The 26,120-nt window shown below is 65.4% G+C and overlaps 3 protein-coding genes across 3 annotated transcripts in view; 1 reads left to right on the top strand and 2 right to left on the bottom strand.

Moving 5' to 3' along the window:
* LOC116797962 (erythroblast NAD(P)(+)--arginine ADP-ribosyltransferase-like) overlaps window positions 1–26,120 on the bottom strand; it is a 471,907-nt gene that overhangs the window by 156,134 nt on the left and 289,653 nt on the right. The window lies entirely within an intron of this gene.
* Window positions 7,013–24,762, top strand: GPAA1 (glycosylphosphatidylinositol anchor attachment 1). The gene is made up of 10 exons (XM_032699879.1): window positions 7,013–7,076; window positions 8,096–8,196; window positions 10,622–10,795; window positions 13,375–13,486; window positions 15,282–15,429; window positions 17,067–17,168; window positions 19,358–19,554; window positions 21,559–21,755; window positions 23,655–23,833; window positions 24,740–24,762. Exons 2-10 carry the CDS (start codon window positions 8,123–8,125, stop codon window positions 24,760–24,762), a joined length of 1,206 nt encoding a protein of 401 aa, XP_032555770.1. The 5' UTR covers window positions 7,013–7,076; window positions 8,096–8,122.
* LOC116792633 (poly(U)-binding-splicing factor PUF60-like) overlaps window positions 25,590–26,120 on the bottom strand; it is a 39,357-nt gene continuing 38,826 nt past the window's right edge. The window contains exon 10 of the mRNA XM_032699756.1: window positions 25,590–25,733. Coding sequence (XP_032555647.1) covers window positions 25,590–25,733 — 144 coding nt within the window. The remainder of the gene's footprint in view (window positions 25,734–26,120) is intronic.

Below are 26,120 nucleotides of genomic sequence, written 5' to 3'. Positions count from 1 at the left end.
GCGCGGCGTGCGCGCGCGCGCGGTGAAATACGGTACCGGCGCGGTGCGCTTCGGGGAAGTACGGTACCGGCTGCGCGCACCCGCGTCTGGGGGGCGGCGTAGTTCGGGGATGCGCTTTTGGAAATACGGTACTCCCGGCCCGCGCGCGCGCGCGTTTGGGAAACTACGGCGTTTGCGGTGCGCACGCGCATTTGGAACTACGGGACGGTGCGGTGAGGTGCGCGATGGGGAAATACGGTACCGGCGCGCGCATGCGCGTTTGGAAACGCGACGCGTGTGGCGCGATGCGCTTTTTGGAAACGCCGTACTTGTGCGATGCGCTTTTTGGAAATACGGTACTTGTGCGATGCGCATTCGGAAATACGGTAGTTGTGGTGCGCGTGAATATTTGGAAACACGGTATGGTGGCGGGGTGCGCTGTTGGATTTACGGTACTTGAGGCGCGCATGCGCATTTGCAAATACGGCACTTGAGTCGCGCATGCGCATTTGGAAGTACGGCGCTCGTGCGCATGCGCGCTGAGAAATGCGGTACCGGAATGATGCGCGGTGGGAAATACGGTACCGGAACGATGCGCACCTGCAAATACGGTACTGGTGGTGCGCAAGCGCGCTGGGAATTACGGTACTGATGAGACACACTGGCAATACGGTTCTTGAGTTGCGCACGCGCATTTAGAAATACGGCGCCGTGCACTTGGAAGCACGGCGCTTGTGGCGCGCATGCGCACTTGGAACAACGGTACTTTTGCGCGTGCGCATTTGGAGTTACGATTTGTGTGGTTCGCAGTGGTAATTACGGTAGCTAAGATGCGCAAGCGCACTGAGAAATACGGGATCGCGGTGTTTTGTGGTGCGCGTGAACCTTAGGAAATACGGTAAATTTTGTGCGCGCATAAACATTTCTTAATACGGTGCTCGATGCGCAGAACGTTTGGAAATACGGTAATGGCGTCGCGCAGGCGCAGTTCCCGGGCGGAACGGGCGGGCACGTGACGGGGTGTCACGTGTGTGGGGGGGTGTGACACTGGGACACGTGTGTGGGGGTCACGTGTGTGTGTGTTGCATGTGTGTGTGTGTTCCACCTGTGTGCGTGGTGTGTGCGTGTTACATGTGCGTGTCATACGCGTGTTAAACGCATGTGTTCCTTGTGTGTTCTCTGTGTGTGCTACGTGTGTGTTCCGTGTGTATTACACGCGTGTGTTCCGTGTGTGTGTCCGCGTGTTTCTCCCTCCAGGAGCACAAGGGCCGCTGCGACGAAAACGATCAAGAGATCCGGGAACTGTTGAGGAGGTGAAACAGGAGGCCGGGCCCAAACGAGTTAACGAAGGAATTTGGGGCCTGCTAACGAGCCACCGACATCCCAAACGAGCCACCGACATCCCAAACGAGCCACTGACATCCCAAACGAGCCACCAACATCCCAAACGAGCCACCGACATCCCAAACGAGCTGGGCTCCTTCTGTTCTACTCGCTGCACCAAAACTGAAAAGAATCATGGAATAGGCCCCGAGGGAATAAATTAAGATGCAGCAGGATAAGGGGGGACACTGGAATAGGAGGAACAGGCCGGGAGCCAAGGCCTTCTCCAACAATGGAAGAGAAGGGAGGTCAGGCCGAGGAAGGTGAGAATCGGCCCCCAGAGCCACGGGATGAAGAGCGGGTGTCCCACCAAAATTGAGGGCCCCAAGCCCCGCCTGAGCTCCACCTACACTCTGCCCGTTATTAATATGCATTGATAGATGTTGGAATCCCTTGAATATGCGTTTAATCACAGCTGAAAATTGTATCAAACCCGCTGATTTTGGGTGAAGCCTTGGAGCAGGTTTGTCCTCGCTCCCAACGCTGAACCAACAAACACCTTTGGGATAAACGGGAACCCGGAGTCGCTCGATTTCCAGTCGGAATTTATCACATGATAAAAGCAGATCCGGCGCTGGGTGATCAGGGAGGGGTTTCAACGACTCCCGACGCCCGTCACCCCCAAAGGAGACGGCTGTTCTACATTTATTTCCAACTAATTCATGAATATTCATTATCCATAAGCATTACAGGTTATTAAGTCATACATTCAACAGATGTTTTTTTCTTAGACAAGAGTATTATCTGTAAGTATCCATAATATGTTGTCAAGTCAGACATTCAGCAGATATTTGCTTGTTATCTATATAAAGTTATAAATTTTTAAGAAAGGTGCTATTATCCAGCTAACTAAACAAAATTTCTTCCCTCTAAATCTTACAGGAGGTAAAAGGGAGGTAACTTGTTTCATCTCTTTACAGGGGCCCGATTAAGTTTAACGATTTGTTTTTCTTTTCTCTCTCCAGGTCATAATTGACCTTACACGATTTTCTTTTCATTAGCCCAAGTCATTTTCTCAGTTTATCACACCTTAAAGATAAAAAAAAAAATCCCTGAGCGGTTTCTTGGACCGAGTTTTTGGGATTCAGGAGAAGAGAAGGGCCCCCCAAGCGCACCCGATATGGATGAGGGTGATATGGTTTGAAGCTGGCTCCCTGCTGAGTCTCCAAACCTCACCACAAGCAGTGTCCCCCCCCCAACAAACCTCAGGGAGAAGAGGGAGAAAAACAACCAAGAAAACCCGAAACAAGAGAGAGACAGCTGAAATGATAGATATAAATATATTTACACTTATGTTACAGTTATATACAACTGAAATATATATACAATTTCACAAGGGAACGGGAAGGGGGAAGGGAAAAGGAACAAAACCAAAATAAAATATATATATATATATATATATCCCGATCAGTAGCCCAATATCTATCCACTAAAAGAGTTAGCAAAGAAATATCTCACTACTCTCCTTGGGACAACCGAGAGTCGCTCCGGGACGATCGCCGGCAACCTCCGCCTCCCAAGGTCAACAAGGCCTCACCAGGCCTCACTAGACCTCACTAGGCCTCACCAGGCCTCACTAGACCTCACTAGGCCTCACCAGGCCTTACCAGGCCTCACTAGACCTCACCAGGCCTCACCAGGCCTCACCAGGCCTCACTAGACCTCTCTAGGCCTCACCAGGCCTCACTAGGCCTCACTAGGTCTCACTAGACCTCACTAGGCCTCACTAGGCCTCACTAGGCCTCACCAGGCCTCACTAGGCCTCACTAGGCCTCACTAGGCCTCACCAGGCCTTACCAGGCCTCGCTCCCCAACCCGGCAGACTCAACAGCAGGGAACCTGCACCTCCAAAGCCACCGGAAGGAAAGAGAGCGAAGGCCTCTCCTCCTTTCTTCTTACAGTCTGGCTTACGTAAAAATCGTCTGGAATACCGGGTAAATCTGGGCACTTCCTTGGTTACAAACTGGTCACCAAGGAAGGCCCAGACCAAACTACCACAAGACCTTGCACTGCCATCCTGGCCCGCGAGAAAAGCGGCCTTTTGTCCGGCATGCAGCAAAACTCCAGCAGAAACTCCGGGACATCCACAACAAGGGGTGGGGCGATCCAGCTGGAAAAACACAATTATGTGCAGATTTGGGAGATGACAAAGGGTTCCATGAGGCCCTGAAAACAGCACACGGGCCCGCAGACCAGGTGCAAAGCCCTCTACTCAGCGCTGATGGGCAAAGGCTTCCGGCAGATCAAACCTCCACTCTGAACCCAAGCTCTGAACACTTTCAGACCCTTTTCAGCACCAACCGCGTGGTTCAAGATGAGCAGTTCAGTCCATCCCACAGCAACCGGCGAAGGATGAACTGGACACTGCCCCCACTTTGGGAGAAACCCTCGAGGCCACACAGCAGGTGAAAATGGGCAAGGCAGCTGGGGTGGATGGAATTCCTCCTGAAGTCTGGAAACACGGGGGCCTTGCTCTCCATGCCAAATTCCAGGAGTTTGTGGTGCGCTGTTGGGAATGTGGTGGTTTGACACTCCCAGGAATCTAATTTTTAAGGTCAATCCCCTCCCCTCCCCCAGTTTGCCCCTGTGAGAGGGTTTAGTGATGGTATGGACTTGATATCTTTTTCACCTCGTGCAGAGAGTTTTCAGACAAAACACAACCATTCGTTATTGGGGGAAGGGGAAAATACTTACAAAGGTTTATTTACACCCACCTATATCTTTACATTAAATTAAATTTCTCCTCTTCTTCAATAAAAGTCCAAGAGGAAAAGAGAAAAGCCTGTCTGTCACTCCTCAGGCCACAGTTCCTTCATTTCAGTTTTCTGTGGCACTGGTTAGTGTCCTTCATTTTCCTGAGGCAGCAGATTTACGTGTGGCAGTCGGGATTTTTGTTCTTACTTTGTGGAAATTCCATCCCCGAGCCCCAGCCTTCGGGGGATTTCCTTGTGGATCTTCACTCCTCTTGGGTTAGACTACTGATTGGTCCAGTATTGTCAGTGGGGCAAACCATTACTGCCTCAGAGAAAAGATTTTTCAAACCACCACAGGGAACTGGGCGAGCTCCCACCGGACCTTGGTGACGCAGCCATCATCACTTTGGATGAGAAGAAAGGAGTTAAATCAGGCTGCTCAAATTCCCGGGGTGTTACTCTGCTCTCCATCGCTGGCAAGATCTTGGCAAGAGCGCTCTTGAACAGACTGATACCCGCTGGAGCAGAAGGAATCCCACCTGAAAGCCGAGGTGGTTTCAGAGCCAACGGGGGCACCACGGACATGGGGTTTGTCCTCAGACACCTGCGAGAGAAGCGCAGGGAACAGAACAAAGGTCTCTGTGCAGGGAACAGAACAAAGGTCTCTGCGCAGGGAACAGAACAAAGGTCTCTGTGCAGGGAACAGAACAAAGGTCTCTGTGCGGGGAACAGAACAAAGGTCTCTCTGGAACCTTTGTTGATCTCACCAAGGCTTTGGGCGCTGTGAGCAGGAAAGGTCTGTGGCAGATTTTGGAACGTTTAGGTTGCCCCCTAAATTCCTTAAAATGATCATCATCTCACTCCATGAGGGTCAGCACGGCCAAGTCAGACATGGCAATGCACCCTCTGAGCCTTCTCTAATAAAGAATGGTGTGCTCAGCTCTTTGGGCTGGAAGTCAGCTTGAAGAAGACAGAGGTTCTCCATCAACCTGCACCTCAGGGGGTCCCCCATCGTCCCGTCCCCCATCACCCCCAAATCACCCCCGGGGAATCAGAGCTCAAACCAGCCCGGCAGTTTAGTGTCCTCGCCAGGACATCCATCGGCTCCTTTCCAGGCTGTCCCTGCGCCCCCAAATCCTGAGCACCCCCAAATCCTGAGCACCCCCAAATCCTGAACGCCCAAAATCCTGAGCACCCCCAAATCCTGAGCCCCCCAAAATCCTGAGCACCCCCAAATCCTGAGCACCCCGAACTCCTGAATGCCCTAAAGCCTGAGCACCCCAAAATCCTGAGCACCCCCAAAATCCTGAGCACCCTGAAATCCTGAACGCCCAAAATCCTGAGCACCCCAAAATCCTGAGCATCCCCAAATCCTGAGCACCCCCAAATCCTGAGCACCCCGAAATCCTGAGCACCCCCAAATCCTGAGCACCCCCAAATCCTGAGCACCCCGAAATCCTGAGCACGCCCAAATCCTGAGCAACCCCAAAATCCTGAGCACCCCAAAATCCTGAGCACCCCGAACTCCTGAACACCCCAAATCCTGAGCACCCCAAAATCCTGAGCACCCCCAAATCCTGAGCACCCCAAAGCCTGAGCACCCTGAAATCCTGAGCACCCCCAAATCCTGAGCACCCCAAAATCCTGAGCACCTCGAACTCCTGAACACCCCAAATCCTGAGCACCCCAAAATCCTGAGCATCCCAATATCCTGAGCATCCCAATATCCTGAGCACCCCAAAGTCCTGTGCATCCCAAGACCCTGAGTACCCCAAAATCCTGAGCACCTCAAAATCAGGAACACCCCAAAATCAGGAACACCCCAAAATCTGGAACCCCCCAATATCCTGAGCACCCCAACATCCAGAACACCCCCAAATCCTGAGCACCCCAAAGCCCTGAACACCCCAAAATCCTGAACATCCCAATATCCTGAGCACCCCCAAATCCTGAACCTCCCCAAAATCTGGAACACCCCAACATCCTGAGCACCCTGAAATCCAGAACACCCCCAAATCCTGAGCACCCCAAGATCCTGAGCACCCCCAAAATCCTGAGAACCCCAAAATCCTGAGCATCCCAAAGTCCTGAGCACCCCCAAATCCTGAGCACCCCAAAATCCTGCGCATCCCAATATCCTGGGAACCCCCAAATCCTGAACCTCCCCAAAATCTGGAACACCCCAATATCCTGAGCACCCTGAAATCCAGAACGCCCCCAAATCCTGAGAACCCCAAAGTCCTGAGCATCCCAAAGTCCTGAGCACCCCAAGATCCTGAGCACCCCAAAATCCCGGGCATCCCAATATCCTGAGCACCCCAAAGTCCTGAACACCCAAAAATCCCGAGCATCCCAACATCCTGAGCACCCCAAAGCCCTGAACATCCCAATATCCTGAGCACCCTGAAATCTGGAACACCCCAAAATCCCAAGCACCTAGAAGTCCTGAGCACCCCAAAATCCCGAACACCCCAAAATCCCGAGCGCCCCCAAATCCTGAGCACCCCAAAATCCCGCGCATCCCGATATCCTGGGAACCCCCAAATCCTGAGCCCCCCCAAAATCTGAAACACCCCAACATCCTGAGCGCCCTGAAATCCAGAACGCCCCCAAATCCTGAGCCCCCCCAAAATCCGGAACACCTCAACATCCTGAGCACCCTGAAATCCCGGTCACCCCGCCTTGTCCCCCCTAAAACTCCCTTTGTACCCCTCTTACCCCTCCCTTTGCCCCCCTTCAGATCTCCCCTTTGCCCCCTCTGTTTCCCCCCCTTACTCTGTTCCCCCCAAAACCCGCCTTTGTCCCCCCTTACACCCCATTTTCACCCCTCTTTGCCCCCCATTACCCTCTTTGCCCCGCCCCTTGCCCCGCCCCTTTCCCCGCCCCTTTCCCGTGCCCCGCCCCTTTCCCTTTGCCCCGCCCCTCTCCTGCCGCTCGATCGATGTGTCCGCGCTCCGCCCCCTGCCCTGGGCCGCGGCTCCGGCAGCGATTGAGCGGCCTGGCCGGACCGCGCTGCCCCAGGTTGGGGGGATTTGGGGGGATTTTGGGGGATTTTGGGGTTTTGGGAGGTTTTGGGGGGTCCTGAGGGGGGTTGGGGGGTCAGAGAGGGGCGGGAGAGCAGGGTCGGGCCCGTGTGGGGCCGTGGGGTGCGGGGGGAACGCGGGATATGGCCGTGGGGTGGTGGGGGAAGGACTGGGCCTTGGGGGGAGTGTGGGGTGGGGAGGGGGGTGAGGGAGGGTCTGTGGGGAAGGGAGGGGCTGTGGGGTGGGGAGGGGGTGAGGGAGGGTCTGGGGGGTGAGGAGGGGGCTGTGGGGTGAGGAGGGGGCTGTGGGGTGAGGAGGGGGCTGTGGGAGGGTCTGCGGGATGGGGAGGGGGTTGTGGGGTGAGGAGGGGGCTGTGGGAGGGTCTGCGGGATGGGGAGGGGGCTGTGTGGGATGGGGAGGGGTCTGTGGGGTGGGGAGGGGGGTGAGGGAGGGTCTGTGGGGTGGGGAGGGGGCTGTGGGGTGGACAGGGGGCTGTGGGGTGGAGAGGGGGCTGTGGGGTGAGGAGGGGGCTGTGGGAGGGGCTGTGGGGCAGGGACGGGGTGGTGGGGTCTATGGGGTGGGGAGGGGGCTGTGGGGTGAGGAGGGGGCTGTGGGGTGGGAAGGGGGCTGTGGGAGGGTCTGTGGGGTGAGGAGGGGTCTGTGGGGTGGGGAGGGGGCTGTGGGGTGGAGAGGGGGCTGTGGGGTGAGGAGGGGGCTGTGGGGTGAGGAGGGGGCTGTGGGAGGGGCTGTGGGGCAGGGACGGGGTGGTGGGGTCTGTGGGGTGGGGAGGGGGCTCTGTGGGGTCTTTGGGGTCCAGGGGAGTTCCCGAGTGGGGTGGGGAGGGGGCTGTGGGGACTGTGGGGCAGGGACGGGGTGGTGGGTTAGGGTTAAGATGGGGAGGGGGCTGTAGGAGGGTCTGTGGGGCAGGGACAGGGTGGGTCCCGGGGGGGTCCCGGCTGGGTCAGGGGCACCCCTGGTTCCCCCCTCATGCCAGTTGACCCCCTGTTTCCCCCCCAGACCCCCCAAAACCTCCCCGGCCCCCCCATGGGGCTGCTGTCGGACCCCCAGTGCCGGCGGGCGCTGGCCCGGCTCGTGCTGCGGCTCAACACCCCCCTCTGGTGAGTGGGGGGCTCGGGGGGGGCTCAGGGGGGCTTTGGGGGGGGTCTGGGGGGGTGCCTCCCACTCTGGTGAGTCCAGGGGGAGCCAGGAGGAGTTTTGGGGGTGCCCCTGACCCCTCTGACCCCCCGCCCAGTGTACTGGGAGAGCTTGGGGTTGTTTTGGGGTGTCTGGGGTGTCTGGGGAGGTTTGGGGGACACAGGAGGATTTGGGGGGCTCAGGAAGGGTTTGGGATCCCCCCTGACCCCCCTGTGTCCCACTGTCCTCAGCTACCTGGGAGGGCTGGGAGAGCTCGGGGGTGTTTTGGGGTGTCTGGGGAGGTTTGGGGGGACTCAGGGAGGTTTGGGGGGCTCAGGGGGGTTTGGGGGACTCAGGAAGGGTTTGGGATCCCCCCGACTCCCCTGTGTCCCCCTACCCACTGTCCTCAGCTACCTGGGGGGGCTGGGAGAGCTTGGGGTTGTTTTGGGGTGTCTGGGGAGGTTTGGGGGGGCTCAGGGGGGTTTGGGGGGCTCAGGGGGGTTTGGGATGGTCCCCCGTGGCCCTCCCTCTACCCCTCCAATCTGTTGAGTTATCTGTTGGGGCTGGGGGGGCTCAGAGGGGTTTTGGGGTGTCTGGGGAGGTTTGGGGGGGCTCAGGGAGGTTTTGGGGGACTCAGGGAGGTTTGGGGGGGCTCAGAAGGGTTTGGGATTCCCCCTGACCCCCCCGTTCCCCCCTGCCCAGCGTGCTGAGCTACCTGGGGGGGCTGTGCTGGTTCCTGCCCCCCACATGTACCCAGGGGGGTTTGGGGAGGTTTGGGGGGCTAAGGGGGGTTTTGGGGGGCTCAGAAGGGTTTGGGATCCCCCGTGACCCCCCCGTGCCCCCCTGCCCAGCGTGCTGAGCTACCTGGGGGGGCTGTGCTGGTTCCTACCCCCCACACCTACCCATGGGGGTTTGGGGGGCTCAGGGAGTTTTGGGGGGCTCAGAAGGGTTTGGGATCCCCCCTGATCCCCCTGTTCCCCCCTGCCCAGCGTGCTGAGCTACCTGGGGGGGCTGTGCTGGTTCCTGCCCCCCACACCTACCCATGGGGGGTTTGGGGGGCTCAGGGGGGTTTTGGGGGGCTCAGGGAGCTTTGGGGGACTCAGGGGGGTTTTGGGGGACTCAGGGAGGTTTTAGATCCCCCGTGACCCCCCCGTGCCCCCCACCCAGCGTGCTGAGCTACCTGGGGGGGCTGTGCTGGTTCCTGCCCCCCACACATACCCATGGGGGGTTTGGGGGGCTCAGGGGGGTTTTGGGGGGCTCCGGGGGGTTTTGGGGGGCTCAGGGAGCTTTGGGGGACTCAGGGGGGGTTTTGGGGGGCTCAGAAGGGTTTGGGATTCCCCCTGACCCCCCCGTGCCCCCCTGCCCAGCGTGCTGAGCTACCTGGGGGGGCTGTGCTGGTTCCTGCCCCCCACACATACCCATGGGGGGTTTGGGGGGCTCAGGGGGGTTTTGGGGGGCTCAGGGAGGTTTGGGGGACTCAGGGGGGTTTTGGGGGACTCAGGGAGGTTTTAGATCCCCTGTGACCCCCCCGTGCCCCCCACCCAGCGTGCTGAGCTACCTGGGGGGGCTGTGCTGGTTCCTACCCCCCACACCTACCCATGGGGGTTTGGGGGGGCTCAGGGAGGATTTGGGGGACTCAGGGGGGTTTTGGGGGGCTCAGAAGGGTTTTGGACCCCCCCTGACCCCCCCGTGCCCCCCCGCCCAGCGTGCTGAGCTACCTGGGGGGGCTGTGCTGGTTCCTGCCCCCCACATGTACCCAGGGGGTTTTGGGGGGCTCAGGGGGGCTTTGGGGGGCTCAGGGAGCTTTGGGGGACTCAGGGGGGTTTTGGGGGGCTCAGAAGGGTTTGAGACCCCCCCTGACCCCCCTGTGCCCCCCGCCCAGCGTGCTGAGCTACCTGGGGGGGCTGTGCTGGTTCCTGCCCCCCACACATACCCATGGGGGGTTTGGGGGGCTCAGGGGGGTTTTGGGGGGCTCAGGGAGCTTTGGGGGACTCAGGGGGGTTTTGGGGGACTCAGGGAGGTTTTAGATCCCCCGTGACCCCCCCGTGCCCCCCACCCAGCGTGCTGAGCTACCTGGGGGGGCTGTGCTGGTTCCTGCCCCCCACACATACCCATGGGGGGTTTGGGGGGCTCAGGGGGGTTTTGGGGGGCTCAGGGGGGTTTTGGGGGGCTCAGGGAGCTTTGGGGGACTCAGGGGGGTTTTGGGGGGCTCAGAAGGGTTTGGGATTCCCCCTGACCCCCCCGTGCCCCCCTGCCCAGCGTGCTGAGCTACCTGGGGGGGCTGTGCTGGTTCCTGCCCCCCACACCTACGCATGGGGGGTTTGGGGAGGTTTAGGGAGCTCAGGGAGGTTTTGGGGGGCTCAGAAGGGTTTGGGATCCCCCCTGATCCCCCCGTGCCCCCCTGCCCAGCGTGCTGAGCTACCTGGGGGGGCTGTGCTGGTTCCTGCTGCTGCCCGCCCTGGCGCCCCGCACGTACCTGTCGGAGAACGCCATGGGCTCCACCATGGTGGAGGAGGGCTCCGACCTGGGCAGCCGCGCCCTCGGCCTCGCCCGAGACTTCGGGGGGCACAGGAAGAGAGCGGGGTGAGCCTGGGGGGATTGGGGGGCACGGGAAGAGAGTGGGGTGGGCATGGGGGGGCACTGGGGGGGATTGGGGGGCACGGGAAGAGAGCGGGGTGAGCCCCTGGGGGGGATCGGGGGGCACGGGAAGAGAGTGGGGTGAGCCCCTGGGGGAGCACTGGGGGGGATCGGGGGGCACGGGAAGAGAGTGGTGTGGGCATGGGGGGCACAGGGGGGGATCGGGGGCACGGGAAGAGAGTGGGGTGAGCCCCTGGGGGGGATTGAGGGCACGGGAAGAGAGTGGGGTGAGCATGGGGGGGCACTGGGGGGGATTGGGGGGCACGGGAAGAGAGCGGGGTGAGCCTGGGGGGGATTGGGGGCACGGGAAGAGAGTGGGGTGAGCCCCTGGGGGGGACTGGGGGGGATCGGGGGGCACGGGACGAGAGTGGTGTGGGCATGGGGGGCACAGGGGGGGATCGGGGGCACAGGAAGAGAGTGGGGTGAGCCTCTGGGGGGATCGGGGGCACGGGAAGAGAGTGGGGTGAGCCCCTGGGGGGGCACTGGGGGGGATCGGGGGGCACGGGAAGAGAGTGGTGTGGGCATGGGGGGCACAGGGGGGGATCGGGGGCACGGGAAGAGAGTGGGGTGAGCCTCGGGGGGGCACTGGAGGGGATCGGGGGGCACGGGAAGAGAGTGGGGTGAGCCCCTGGGGGGATCAGGGGGCACAGGAAGAGAGCGGGGTGAGACCCTGGGGGGGCACTGGGGGGGATCGGGGGGCACGGGAAGAGAGCGGGGTGAGCCCCTTGGGGGGGGGGGGCTGTACTTGGGGCTCGGGGGGGGCACAACGGCAGAGCCCCTTCCCCGTTCCCTCCAGCCCTTTCCCCGCGCTCTTGAGCCCCTTCCCCGCTCTTTCCCACCCCCCAACTTCCCATCTGCCCCCCCCCCGAGGGCATTCCCCCCTCCACCTCCCCATCTGCCCCCCCCCGAGGGCATTCCCCCCTCCACCTCCCCATCTCCCCCCCCTCCAGGTGCCCTCGGGAGGTCCCTGACCCCAATGTCCCCCCCCCCGGGCATGGGGCTGTCTCTGGGAATTGGGGGGGCTGTCCTTGGGGTTGGGGGGCTGTCCCAGGTGTGTCCCTGACCCCAATGTCCCCCCCCGGGCAGGGGGCTGTCCCTGTGGGTTGGGGGGTGTCCAGGGGTGTCCCAGGTCTGTCCCTGACCCCAATGTCCCCCCCTCCCCCCGGGCATGGGGCTGTCTCTGGGAATTGGGGGGGCTGTCCTTGGGGTTGGGGGGCTGTCCCAGGTGTGTCCCTGACCCCAGTGTCCCCCCCCCCGGGCAGGGGTTGGGGGGTGTCACAGGGGTTGGGGGGTGTCCCAGGGGCTGCCCCAGGTGTGTCCCTGACCCCGTTGTGTCTCCCCCCGTGCAGGGGGCTGTCCCTGGATGTTGGGGGGGCTGTCTCTGGAATTGGGGGGCTGTCCCAGGTGTGTCCCTGACCCCATTGTGTCCCCCCCCACCCCGTGCAGGGGGCTGTCCCTGTGGGTTGGGGGGCTGTCCCTGGGGTTTGGGGAGCTGTCCCAGTGTCCCTGTGGGTTCAGGGGCTGTCCCAGGTGTGTCCCTGACCCCAATGTCCCCCCCCCCCCCTTGCAGGGGGCTGTCCCTGGTGGTTGGGGGGCTGTCTCTGGGATTGAGGGGCTGTCCCTGTGTCCCAGGGGTTGGGGGGCTGTCCCAGGTGTGTCCCTGACCCCAATGTCCCCCCTCGTGCAGGAGGCTGTCCCTGTGGGTTCAGGGACTGTCCCAGGTGTGTCCCTGACCCCAATGTCCCCCCCCCGGGCAGGGGGCTGTCTCTGGGGTTGGGGGGCTGTCCCAGGTGTGTCCCTGACCCCGTTGTGTCCCCCCCCCGGGCAGGGGGCTGTCTCTGGGGTTGGGGGGCTGTCCCAGGTGTGTCCCTGACCCCAATGTCCCCCCCCATGCAGGGGGCTGTCCCTGTGGGTTCAGGGGCTGTCCCAGGTGTGTCCCTGACCCCAATGTCCCCCCCCCATGCAGGGGGCTGTCTCTGGGGTTGGGGGGCTGTCCCAGGTGTGTCCCTGACCCCAGTGTCCCCCCCGCCCGTGCAGGGGGCTGTCCCTGTGGGTTCAGGGGCTGTCCCAGGTGTGTCCCTGACCCCAATGTCCCCCCCGCCCATGCAGGGGGCTGTCCCTGTGGGTTGGGGGGCTGTCTCTGGGATTGAGGGGCTGTCCCTGTGGGTTGGGGGCTGTCCCAGGTGTGTCCCTGACCCCAATGTCCCCCCACCCCGTGCAGGGGGCTGTCCCAGGTGTGTCCCTGACCCCAGTGTCCCCCCCCCGTGCAGGGGGCTGTCCCTGTGGGTTGGGGGGCTGTGTCTGGGATTGCAGGGCTGTCCCAGGTGTGTCCCTGACCCCGTTGTGTCCCCCCCCATGCAGGGGGCTGTCCCTATGGGTTGGGGGGCTGTGTCTGGGGTTGGGGGGCTGTCCCAGGTGTGTCCCTGACCCCGTTGTGTCCCCCCCCCCCGTGCAGGGGGCTGTCCCTGTGGGTTCAGGGGCTGTCCCAGGTGTGTCCCTGACCCCAATGTCCCCCCCCCGTGCAGGGGGCTGCCCGTGGCGTGGCTGGAGCAGACCATGTGGTCCCTGGGGCTGGAGGTCCATCGCCAGCCCTTCTCCAGGACTCTGCCCTTCCCTGACGAGGCCCACGAGAGATATGTCAGTGGGGGACCCCTGGGGGGGCTGCCCGGGCACGGGGGGGATCCTGGGGAGGCTGCTCAGGCATGGGGGGCTCCTGGGGGGGCTGCCCGGGCTCGGGGGGGCTCGTGGGGGGGCTACCTGGGCTCGGAGGGGCTCCTGGGGGGGCTGCTCAGGCATGGGGGGCTCCCGGGGGGCTGCCCGGGCACGGGGGGGCTCCTGGGGGGGCTGCCCGGGCATGGGGGGGCTCCTGGGGGGCTGCTCGGGCACGGGGGGGCTCCTGGGGGGGCACCTGAGCTGGTGGGGAGTCCCTGGAGTGTGGGGGATCCCCTGGGGTGATGGGGGTCCCCTGAGGGGCTGGTGGTCACCTGCCATGGGGGGACCTGGGATGGGGGGTCCCCTGAGGTGATGGAGGTCCTCTGGGGGTGCTGGGGGGTCCCCTGGGGGGCTGGTGGATCCCCTGGGGCGATGGGGGTCCCCTGAGGATGTGGGGGGTCCCCTGGGGGGCTGGTGGTCACCTGCCATGAGGGGGCCCCTGGGATAGGGGACTCCTGGGGTGATGGGGGTCCTCTGGAGGGGTGGGGGGGTCCCCTGGGGGGTTGGTGGTCACCTGCCTTGGGGGGGCACCTGCCATGGAGGGGCCCTTGGGATGGGGGGTCCCCTGGGGTGATGGGGGTCCCCTGGGGAAATGGGGGTCCCCTGGGGTGATGGGGGTCCCCTGGGGGGCTGGTGGTCACCTGGGGGGTTGGTGGTCACCTGCCATGGGGGGGCACCTGCTTTGGGGGGGCCCCTGGGGGTGCTGGGGGTTCCCTGGGGGGCTGGTACTCACCTGCCATGGGGGGGTACCTGCCTTGGGGGGGCACCTGGGATGGGGGGTTCCCTGGGGTGATGGGGGTGCCCTAGGGAGATGGGGGATCCCCTGGGGGCTGGTGGTCACCTGCCATGGGGGGACACCTGCCATGAGGGGTTCGCTGGGATGGGGGGTCCCCTGGGGTGATGGGGGTGCCCTGAGGGGCTGGGGCTGTGCTGGGCAGGGCCTGGGGGGTCCCTGGGGCTGGGGGTGTCCCTGGGGGTGTTGGGGAGTCTCTGCAGTGAGGGAGAGCCAAGTGAGGGGCTGGGGTGGTCCCTGGGGGTGCTGGGAGTCACCCTGGGGCTGGCAGGGGGTGTCCCCTGGGGTGATGGGGGTCCCTGAGGTGATGGGTGTCCCCTGGGTGATGGGGGGTCCCCTGAGGGGCTGGGGCTGTGCTGGGCAGGGGGCTTGGGGGGTTCCTGGGGCTGGGGGGTCCCTGGGGGTACTGGGAGTCACCAGCACCCTGGGGCTGGCAGGGGGTGTCCCCTGGGGTGATGGGGGTGCCCTGAGGGGCTGGGGCTGTGCTGGGCAGGGACTGGGGGGTCCCTGGGGCTGGGGGGGGTCCCAGGGGGTGCTGGGGAGTCTCTGCAGTGAGGGAGAGCCAAGTGAGGGGCTGGGGGGGTCCCTGGGGGTCCCGGGAGTCCCCCTGGGGCTGGCAGGGGGTGTCCCCTGGGTGATGGGGGTCCCCTGAGGGGCTGGGGCTGTGCTGGGCAGGGACTGGGGGGTCCCTGGGGGTGCTGGGAGTCACCAGCACCCTGGGGCTGGCAGGGGGTGTCCCCTGGGGTGATGGGGGTGCCCTGAGGTGATGGGTGTCCCCTGGGTGATGGGGGTCCCCTGAGGGGCTGGGGCTGTGCTGGGCAGGGACTGGGGGGTCCCTGGGGATGCTGGGAGTCACCAGCACCCCGGGGCTGGCAGGGAGTGTCCCCGAGGGGCCGTGACTCCCCTGACCCCCCCTGTGCCCCCCAGCTGGTGCGGGGCACCAACGTGTACGGGATCCTGCGGGCCCCCCGCGCCGCCAGCACCGAGGCCCTGGTGCTGCTCGTGCCCCTGCCCGAGGGCACCAAGAACAACCAGGCCGTGGGGCTGCTGCTCGCCCTGGCCGGCTACTTCAGGGGTGGGCAGGGGGCTCGGGGCTGGGGGGGGCACCCGGGGGGCATGGGGGGCATGGGGGGGGCCCCACGGGGGACACAGATCCCCTGGGATGCTTCAGGGAGCTGGGGGGGCACCCTGAGGGGTCACCTGGGCTGGGGGGGCACCCTGAGGGGTCTCTGGGGAGCTGAGGGGTCACCTGGGCTGGGGGGGGGCATCCTGGGGGTCCTTGGGGAGCTGAGGGGTCACCTGGGCTGGGGGGGTACCTGAGGGGCACCCAGGGGGGATGGGGGCCACGGGGGGGTCCTATGGGGGACAGAGATCCCCTGGGATGCTCCCTGGGGGAACTGGGGGGCACCTGGGCTGGGGGGGGCACCCTGAGAGGTCCCTGGGGGAGCTGAGGGGTCCCTGGGGAGCTGGGGGGGCACCCTGAGGGTCCCTGGGGGAGCTGGGGGGTCACCCGGGCTGGGGGGGGCACCCTGAGAGGTCCCTGGGGGAGCTGAGGGGTCTCTGGGGAGCTGGGGGGGCACCCTGAGGGGTCCCTGGGGGAGCTGAGGGGTCCCTGGGGAGCTGGGGGGGCACCCTGAGAGGTCCCTGGGGGAGCTGAGGGGTCTCTGGGGAGCTGGGGGGGGGCATCCTGGGGTCCCTGGGGGAGCTGAGGGGTCACCTGAGCTGGGGGGGGCATCCTGGGGGAGCTGAGGGGTCTCCTGGGTTAGGGGGCACTCTGGGGGGGTCCCTGGGGGAGCTGAGGGGTCACCTGGGCTGGGGGGGTACCCTGAGGGGAACTGGGGGTCATCTGGGCTGGGAGGGGCATCCTGAGGGGTCTCTGGGGAGCTGGGGGGGGCACCCTGAGAGTCCCTGGGGAGTTAAGGGGTCACCTGGGCTGGGGGTCACTCTGAGGGGTCACCTGGGCCGGGGGGGCACCCTGAGGGGTCCCTGGGGAGCTGAGGGGTCTCTGGGGAGCTGGGGGGGGCATCCTGGGGGTCCTTGGGGAGCTGAGGGGTCACCTGGGCTGGGGGGGCATCCTGGGGGAACTGGGGGTCACCTGGGCTGGGGGGGCACCCTGGGAGTCCCTGGGGAGCTGAGGGGTCACCCAGGCTGGGGGGGCATCCTGGGGGAACTGGGGGTCATCTGGGCTGGGGGGGCACCCTGAGGGGTCACCTGGGCTGGGGGGGCACCCTGGGGAGCTGAGGGGTCACCTGAGCTGGGTGGGCATCCTGAGGGGTCCCTGGGGAGCTGAGGGGTCACCTGGGCTGGGGGGGCACCCTGAGGGGTCACCCAGGTTGGGGGGGCACCCTGAGGGGTCCCTGGGGAGCTGAGGGGGCATTTTGGGGGTCCCTGGGGAGCTGGGGGGTCACCTGGGCTGGGGGGGCACCCTGAGGGGTCCCTGGGGAGCTGAGGGGGCACCCTGAGGGGTCACCTGGGGAACTGAGGGGTCCCTGGGGAGCTGAGGGGTCCCTGGGCTGGGGGGGTCCCTGTGCCCTGGGGGTCCCTGCCCAGGGGGAGTGTGAGGGGTGGGAGTGAAGGGCACCTGGGGAGGGGGGGGGCTGGCTTTTTCGGGGGGGCAGCACTGCCAGGGGTCCCACTGGGCAGGGACTGGAGCGTACTGGGCTGCACTGGGCCTGTCCCAGTACAGCCCCAGCAGCCCAGTTGCCCCCCCAGGGCAGATCTACTGGGCCAAGGACATCATTTTCCTGGTCACTGAGCACGACCTGGTGGGCACCCAGGCCTGGCTGGAGGCCTACCATGATGTCAACCTGACTGGTGAGACTGGGAGGGACTGGGAGCACTGGGAGGGGCTGGGGGTGAGGGGGTACCATGATGTCAACCTTACTGGTGAGACTGGGAGCACTGGGAGGGGCTGGGAGTGACAGGGTACCATGATGTGAACCTTACTGGTGAGACTGGGAGCACGGGGAGGGGCTGGGGGTGAGGGGGTACCATGATGTGAACCTGACTGGTGAGACTGGGAGGGACTGGGAGTGACAGGGTACCATGATGTCAACCTTACTGGTGAGACTGGGAGCACTGGGAGGGCTGGGGGTGAGGGGGTACCATGATGTGAACCTTACTGGTGAGACTGGGAGGGACTGGGAGCACTGGGAGGGGCTGGGGGTGAGGGGGTACCATGATGTGAACCTGACTGGTGAGACTGGGAGGGACTGGGAGTGACAGGGTACCATGATGTCAACCTTACTGGTGAGACTGGGAGGGACTGGGGGGGCTGGGAGTGAGGGGGTACCATGATGTGAACCTTACTGGTGAGACTGGGAGGGACTGGGGGGGGCTGGGGGTGAGGGGGTACCATGATGTCAACCTGACTGGTGAGACTGGGAGCACTGGGAGGGACTGGGAGTGACAGGGTACCATGATGTCAACCTGACTGGTGAGACTGGGAGCACTGGGAGGGGCTGGGGGTGAGGGGGTACCATGATGTCAACCTGACTGGTGAGACTGGGAGCACTGGGAGGGACTGGGGGTGACGGGGTACCATGATGTCAACCTGACTGGTGAGACTGGGAGGGACTGGGAGCACTGGGAGGGGCTGGGGGTGAGGGGGTACCATGATGTCAACCTTACTGGTGAGACTGGGGGCACTGGGAGGGGCTGGGGGTGACAGGGTACCATGATGTGAACCTTACTGGTGAGACTGGGAGGGACTGGGAGTGACAGGGTACCATGATGTCAACCTTACTGGTGAGACTGGGAGGGACTGGGGGGGGCTGGGAGTGAGGGGGTACCATGATGTGAACCTTACTGGTGAGACTGGGAGGGACTGGGGGGGGCTGGGGGTGAGGGGGTACCGTGATGTCAACTTGACTGGTGAGACTGGGGGCACTGGGAGGGACTGGGGGTGAGGGGGTACCATGATGTCAACCTGACTGGTGAGACTGGGGGCACTGGGAGGGGCTGGGGGGTGTTGGGAGCCACCCTTACTGGTGAGACTGGGAGCAGTGGGAGGGGCTGGGGGGTGTCAGGGCAGTGAGGGGGTGCTGGGAGCCACCCTTACTGGTGAGACTGGGAGCACTGGGAGGGGCTGGGCCCATCCTGGGCACCGTGGCTGGAGCTCAGCAGTGACACGGGGGTCCCGGGGGGGGGTCCTGGGGGGGTCCCACGTGTCTGGGGGTGCCATGGAGGGTCTGACAGGGGTGTTGCCCCCCCAGATGTGCAGTGGGGGGGCACCCCGGGCCAGGCAGGGGCCATCCTGGAGCCAAGCAGTGCCCCGGGGGTCCCGGGGGGGGTCCCACATGTCTGGGGGTGCTGTGGGGGCCCTGATGGGGGTCTGTCCCCCCAGATGTGCAGTGGGGGGGCACCCCAGGCCAGGCAGGGGCCATCCCGGGGGGGTCCCACCTGTCTGGGGGTGCCAGGGGGGCCCTGATGGGGGTCTGTCCCCCCAGATGTGCAGTGGGGGGGCACCCCGGGCCGGGCAGGGGCTGCAGTGGCCCTGGAGCTGAGTGCTGTCCTGGGGGGCATCCCACATGTTTGGGGGTGCCAGGGGGGCCCTGATGGGGGTCTGCCCCCCCAGATGTGCAGTGGGGGGGCACCCCAGGCTGGGCAGGGGCCATCCAGGCCCTGGAGCTGACCAGTGACCTGGGGGGTCCCAGGTGGGTCCTGGGGGGCATCCCACATGTCTGGGGGTGCCATGGAGAGTCTGACAGGGGTGTTGTCCCCCCAGATGTGCAGTCGGGGGGCACCCCAGGCCGGGCAGGGGCCATCCAGGCCATGGTGGCCCTGGGGCTGAGCAGTGAGCTGGGGGTTCCCAGGGGGGTCCCACATGTCTGGGGGTGCCAGGGGGGCCCTGATGGGGGTCTTTGCCCCCCCAGATGTGCAGTCGGGGGGCACCCCGGGCCAGGCAGGGGCTGCAGTGGCCCTGGAGCTGAGTGCTGTCCTGGGGGGGGGTCCCACGTATCTGGGGGTGCTGTGGGGGCCCTGATGGGGGTCTGTCCCCCCAGATGTGCAGTCGGGGGGCACCCCAGGCCGGGCAGGGGCCATCCAGGCCGCGGTGGCCCTGGAGCTGAGCACGGACGTGGTGACCAGCGTGGACGTGGCCGTGGAGGGGCTGAACGGGCAACTGCCCAACCTGGACCTGCTCAACCTCTTCCACTCCTTCTGCCAGAAGAACGGGCTGCTCTGCACCCTCCAGGGCAAGGTGGGCACCGGGGGGACCCCCTCCCTTCTGGGGGGGCCGGGGGAACCCCCTCCCTGCCGAGGGGACCCTCCCCGGGGGTATTTGGGGGGCGCTGGGGGGGTCCCCTGCTGCCAGGGAAAGGGGCTGCTCTGCACCCTCCAGGGCAAGGTGGGTGCTGGGGGGGCTGGGGGGACCCCCTCTCTGCTGGGGGGGCCGGGGGAACCCCCTCCCTGCCGGGGGGGGGCCGGGGGGACCCTCCCCGGGGGTATTTGGGGGGTGCTGGGGGGGTCCCCTGCTGCCAGGGAAAGGGGCTGCTCTGCACCCTCCATTGCAAGGTGGGTGCTGGGGGGGCTGGGGGGACCCCCTTCCCTGCCGGGGGGGCCAGGGGGACCCTCACTGGGGGCGCTGGGGGGTGCTGGGGGGGTCCCAGGACATCCTCCTGGTGCTGGGGGGACACGGACCCCCCATTTGGGGAGGTGAGGAGACCCCAGACCCTCCTGGGACCCCTATCCTCACACCTGGGACCCCCACCCAGACCCCTGGGACCCCCCATCCCCTTTGGGACCTCCATCCTGAACCCTGGGACCCCCCTACCCCCTATGGGACCCCCATCCCCTATGGGACCCCCATCCTGAACCCTGGGACCCCCCATCCCCTCTGGGACCCCCATCCCCTTTGTGACCCCCATCCTGACCCCTGGGACCTCCATCCTGACTCCTGGGACCCCCCCCATCCCCTGTGGGACACCCCCATCCCTTGTGGGACCCCCATCCTGACCCCTGGGACCCCCCAGGCCCCCCTGGGACCCCCATCCTGACCCCTGGGACCCCCCCATCCCCTATGGGACCCCCATCCTGACCCCTGGGACCCCCCCATCCCCTATGGGACCCCCATCCTGACCCCTGGGACCCCCCAGACCCCCCTGGGACCCCCATCCTGACCCCTGGGACCTCCATCCCCTATGGGACCCCCCCATCCCCTATGGGACCCCCCCATCCCCTATGGGACCCCCCTTCCCCAGACCCCTGGGACCCCCCATCCCCTATGGGACCCCCATCCTGACCCCTGGGACCCCCCCATCCCTTCTGGGTTATTGGGGGGTCTCTCTGTGGGATGGGGGGTTATTGGGGGGGGTCTCTCTCTGGGGTGGGGGGTTATTGGGGTGTCTCCCCCTCGGGGTTTGGGGTTGGGGGGGTGTCTCTCTGTAGGGTGGGGGGTTATTGGGGGGTCTCTCTCTGTGGTGGGGGGTTATTGGGGGGTCTCTCTCTGTAGGGTGGGGGGTTATTGGGGGGTCTCTGTGGGATGGGGGGTTATTGGGGGGGGTCTCTGGGGTGGGGGGTTATTGGGGGGGGTCTCTGGGGTGGGGGGTTATTGGGAGGTCTCTGGGATGGGGGGTTATTGGGAGGTCTCTCTGGAGTGGGGGGTTTTTGGGGGGTCTCTCATTGGGATGGGGGGGGTATTGGGGGGGTCTCTCTGTGGGGTGGGGAGTTATTGGGGGGTCTCTGGGGTGGGGAGTTATTGGGGGGTCTCTCTGTGGGGTGGGGGGTTATTGGGGGGTCTCTCTGGGGTGGGGGGTTATTGGGGGGTCTCTGTGGGGTGGGGGGTTATTGGGGTCTCGCTGGGGTGGAGGGTTATTGGGGTCTCTCTGGGGTGGGGGGTTATTGGGGGGTCTCTCTGGGGTGGGGGGTTATTGGGGGGTCTCCCCCTCGGTGTTTGGGGTTGTGGGGGGGTCTCCCCCCGGGGTGGGGGGTTACTGGGGGGGTCTCTCTGGGCTGGGGGGTTATTGGGGGGTCTCTCTGTGGGCTGGGGGGCTATTGGGGGGTCTCTCTGAGGTGGGGGCTGCCCAGGGGATGCTGTGGGGTCTCTCCCTGGGGTTGGGGGTTATGGTGGGGGTCTCTCCCCCTCGGGGTTTGGTGTTGTGGGGGGGTCTCCCCCCGGGGTGGGGGTCCCTGTGCTGTCCCTCCCCGGGCCAGGGGCTGTCTGGGTGACCCCCCCTTTCCCCTTTTTGCCGTGTCCCCCCCCCAGCTGCCCCCCCCGGAGGGTCCCTCGGGGCCTGGCTACGGGCAGAGCCTGCAGACCCTGGGGCTGATGGTGCTGGGCCAGGCCGGGGGGGGGCCCGGGGGGGCCCACGGGCTCTTCCTGCGCTTCAGGGTGGAGGCCCTGACCCTGCGGGGCATCAACAGCTTCAGGCAGCACAAGTTCGACCTGGGGGCGCTGGGCAGGTGGGCTGGGGGGGGTCTGGGGGTGTCCTGAGGGGTCTGGGGGGGTTCTGAGGGTGTTTTGGGGGGTTCTGGGGGGTCCCTGACCCTGCGGGGCATCAACAGCTTCAGGCAGCACAAGTTCGACCTGGGGGCGCTGGGCAGGTGGGCTGGGGGGGTCCTGGAGGGGGCTGGGGGGGGGCTGGGGGTGTCTGGGGGGTCCTGGGGGTGTTTGGGGGGTCCTGGGGGTGTTGGGGGGGGTCCTGGGGGTCCCTGACCCTGCGGGGGATCAACAGCTTCAGGCAGCACAAGTTCGACCTGGGGGCGCTGGACAGGTGGGCTGGGGGGGTCCTGGGGGGGTCTGGGGGGGGCTGGGGGTGTTTGGGGGGTCCTGGGCATTTGGGGGGTCCTGGGGGTGTTTGGGGGGGCCCTGGGGGGTCCCTGACCCTGCAGGGGATCAACAGCTTCAGGCAGCACAAATTCAACCTGGGGGCGCTGGGCAGGTGGGCTGGGGGGGTCCTGGAGGGGTCTGGGGGTGTCTGGGGGGACCTGGAGGTGTCTGGGGGGGTCCTGAGGGTCCTGGAGGTGTCTGGGGGGGTCCTGAGGGTCCTGGGGTGTCTGGGGGGGTCCTGAGGGTCCTGGGGTGTCTGGGGGGTCCCTGACCCTGCGGGGGAATCAACAGCTTCAGGCAGCACAAGTTCGACCTGGGGGTGCTGGGCAGGTGGGCTGGGGGGGTCCTGGAGGGGTCTGGGGGGTCTGGGGGGGTCCTGAGGGGATCTGGGGGGGGGCTGGGGGTGTCTGGGGGGTCCTGGGGGTGTTTGGGGGGTCCTGGGGGTGTCTGGGGGGGTCCTGGGGGTCCCTGACCCTGTGGGGCATCAACAGCTTCAGGCAGCACAAGTTCGACCTGGGGGTGCTGGGCAGGTGGGCTGGGGGGGTCCTGGGGTGTCTGGGGGGGTCCTGGGGGGTTCTGAGGGTCCTAGAGGTGTTTGGGGGGTCCTGGGGGTGTCTGGGGGGTCCTGAGGGTCCTGGAGGGGGGTCTGGGGGGGTTCTGGGGGTGTCTGGGGGCGTCCTGGGAGGTCCTGAGGATCCTGGAGGTGTTTGGGGGGGTCCTGAGTGTCATGGTGGTGTCTGGGAGGTCCTGGGGGGGCTTGGGGGGTCCTGGGGGGGCGGGAGGGGTCCTACAGGGGATTGGGGGGGCTTGGGGGGGCTTGGGGGGTGCTTAGGGGGGCTTGGGGGGTCCTGGGGTGTCTGGGGGGGTCCTGGGGTCTCCTGAGTGTCCTAGAGGTGTTTGAGGGGTCCTGGGGGTGTCTGGGGGGTCCTGAGGGTCCTGGAGGGGGGTCCTGGCGGTGTCTGGGGTGGTCCTGGGGGGTCCTGAGGGTCTTGAAGGTGTCTGTGGGGTCCTGAGTGTCATGGTGGTATCTGGGGGGGCTTGGGGGGTGCTTGGGGGGTCCTGGGGATGTCTGGGGGGTCCTGGGGATGTCTGCGGGGTCCTGCAGGGACTTGGGGGGTCCTGGGGGCATCTGGGGGGTCCTGGGGGTGTCTGGGGGGTCCTGGGGAGGGCTTGGGGGGTCCGGGGGGGGGCTTGGGGAGTCCGGGGGGGGCTTGGGGGGTCCGGGGGGGGCTTGGGGGGTCCTGGGGGGGGCTTGGGGAGTCCGGGGGGGGCTTGGGGGGTCCGGGGGGGGCTTGGAGGGTCCAGGGGGTGTCTGAGGGGTCCTGGGGGATGCTTGGGGGGGGTCTCTCCCCTTCCCCTGCCCCATTCCCAGGACCCTGCAGGGAACGTTCCAGAAGCTGAACAACCCCCTGGAGCAGCTCTGGGGTCCCTGCCCGGGCTTGGGGGGTGCCCAGGGGACACTGGGGGGTCCCTCCCCAGGACAGGGGGCTGTGGGGGGGTCTCCCCTGACCTTTCCTTAACCTCCTTCCCAGGACTCTGGAGGGAATGTTCCGGAAGCTGAACAACCTCCTGGAGCGGCTGCACCAGTCCTACTTCCTGTACCTGCTGCCCTCCCTGGCCAGGTTCGTGTCCATCGGCTCCTACATGCCCGCCCTGGGCCTCATCCTGCTCGTCCTGGGGCTCAGGATATCCTGGGAGGGGATCTGGGGGGGTCCTGGGGCTCAGGATATCCTGGGGGGAAATCTGGGGGGGTCCTGGGGGGTCCTGGGGCTCAGGATATCCTGGGGGGGAATCTGGGGGGGTCCTGGGGGGTCCTGGGGCTCAGGATATCCTGGGGGAGGATCTGGGGGGAAATCTGGGGGGTCCTGGGGCTCATCCTGCTCGTCCTGGGGCTCAGGATATCCTGGGAGGGAATCTGGGGGGTCCTGGGGCTCAGGATATCCTGGGAGGGGTCCTGAGGGGTTCTGGGGGGTCCTGGGGCTCAGGATATCCTGGGGGGGAAATCTGGGGGGTCCTGGGGCTCATCCTGGTGGTGCTGGAGCTCAGGATATCCTGGGGAGGGGTCCTGAGGGGTCCTGGGGGGTCCTGGGGCTCAGGATATCCTGGGGGGGAAATCTGGGGGGTCCTGGGGCTCAGGATATCCTGGGGGGGAAATCTGGGGGGTCCTGGGGCTCAGGATATCCTGGGGGGGAATCTGGGGGGTCCTAGGGCTCAGGATATCCTGGGAGGGGTCCTGAGGGATCTTGAGGGGTCCTGGGGCTCATCCTGCTGGTACTGGAGCTCAGGATATCCTGGGGGGAAATCTGGGGGGTCCTGGGGGGTCCTGGGGCTCATCCTGCTGGTGCTGGAGCTCAGGATATCCTGGGGGGAAATCTGGGGGGTCCTGGGGGGTCCTGGGGCTCATCCTGCTGGTGCTGGAGCTCAGGATATCCTGGGGAGGGGTCCTGAGGGGTCCTGGGGGGTCCTGGCACTCAGGATATCCTGGGGGGGAATCTGGGGGGTCCTGGGGGATCCTGGGGCTCATCCTGCTCGTCTTGGGGCTCAGGATATCCTGGGGGAGGATCTGGGGGGAAATCTGGGGGGTCCTGGGGCTCATCCTGCTCGTCCTGGGGCTCAGGATATCCTGGGGAGGGGTCCTGAGGGGTCCTGGGGGGTCCTGGCACTCAGGATATCCTGGGGGGGAATCTGGGGGGTCCTGGGGCTCAGGATATCCTGGGAGGGGTCCTGAGGGGTTCTGGGGCTCATCCTTGTGCTCAGGATATCCTGGGAGGGGTCCTGAGGGATCTTGAGGGGTCCTGGGGCTCATCCTGCTGGTGCTGGAGCTCAGGATATCCTGGGAGGGGTCCTGAGGGGTCCTGGGGGGGGTCCTGGGGCTCATCCTGCTGGTGCTGGAGCTCAGGATATCCTGGGGGGAAATCTGGGGGGGTCCTGGGGGATCCTGGGGCTCATCCTGCTCATCCTGGGGCTCAGGATATCCTGGGGAGGGGTCCTGGGGGGCCCTGAGGGGTCCTGGGGCTCATCCTGCTCATCCTGGGGCTCAGGATATCCTAGGGGGGGGATCTGGGGGGGTCCTGGGGGGTCCTGGGGCTCAGGATATCCTGGGGGGGAATCTGGGGGGTCCTGGGGCTCATCCTGCTCATCCTGGGGCTCAGGATATCCTGGGAGGGGTCCTGAGGGGTCCTGGGGGGTCCTGGGGCTCAGGATATCCTGGGAGGGGATCTGGGGGGTACTGGGGGGTCCTGGGGCTCATCCTGCTCGTCCTGGGGCTCAGGATATCCTGGGAGGGAATCTGGGGGGGTCCTGGGGGGTCCTGGGGCTCAGGATATCCTGGGAGGGGTCCTGGGGGGGTCCTGGGGGGTCCTGGGGCTCAGGATATCCTGGGAGGGGTCCTGGGGGGGTCCTGGGGGGTCCTGGGGCTCAGGATATCCTGGGAGGGGTCCTGGGGGGGTCCTGGGGGGTCCTGGGGCTCAGGATATCCTGGGAGGGGTCCTGGGGGGGTCCTGGGGGGTCCTGGGGCTCAGGATATCCTGGGAGGGGTCCTGGGGGGGTTCTGGGGGGTCCTGGGGCTCATCCTGCTCGTCCTGGGGCTCAGGATATCCTGGGGAGGGGTCCTGGGGGAGGAATTGTGAGGGAATGGGGGGAAAAGAGGGGAATTGGGGGGGACTGGGAGGTGAGAAGGGGGAATTGGGAGGGAAAAAGGGGGGGGTTGGGGGGAATTGGGGTGAAAAAGGGGAGGTTTGAGGGGCATTGGGGGGGATTGGGAGGTGAGAAGGGGGATTTGGGGGGGGAAAGAGGGGAATTGGGGGCAATTTGGGGGGACTGAGAGGTGAGAAAGGGGAATTGGGGGGAAAAGGGGGGCAATTGGGGGGGAAAAGGGGGGGAATTGGGGGGAAAAACGGGGGGTTTGGGGGGAATTTGGGGGGACTGAGAGGTGAGAAGGGGGAATTGGGGGGAAAGGGGGCGAATTGGGGGGTAAAACGTGTGATTGAGGGGAACCG

The sequence above is a fragment of the Chiroxiphia lanceolata genome, chromosome 1, assembly GCF_009829145.1.
Source record: "Chiroxiphia lanceolata isolate bChiLan1 chromosome 1, bChiLan1.pri, whole genome shotgun sequence".
NCBI lineage: Eukaryota > Metazoa > Chordata > Aves > Passeriformes > Pipridae > Chiroxiphia > Chiroxiphia lanceolata.
The sequence above is the reverse complement of the archived record's forward strand: the minus strand, read 5'-3'. Positions and strand labels throughout refer to the sequence as shown.

Bases quoted from the DNA above. Each gene is read 5' to 3' on its own strand.
- GPAA1 (XM_032699879.1), top strand. From the start codon at position 8,123: ATGGGGCTGCTGTCGGACCCCCAGTGCCGGCGGGCGCTGGCCCGGCTC. The intron at 8,197-10,621 runs GTGAGTGGGGGG...CCCCCTGCCCAG, and splicing joins CGGCTCAACACCCCCCTCTG to CGTGCTGAGCTACCTGGGGG. The intron at 17,169-19,357 runs GTGAGACTGGGA...CTGTCCCCCCAG, and splicing joins CCATGATGTCAACCTGACTG to ATGTGCAGTCGGGGGGCACC.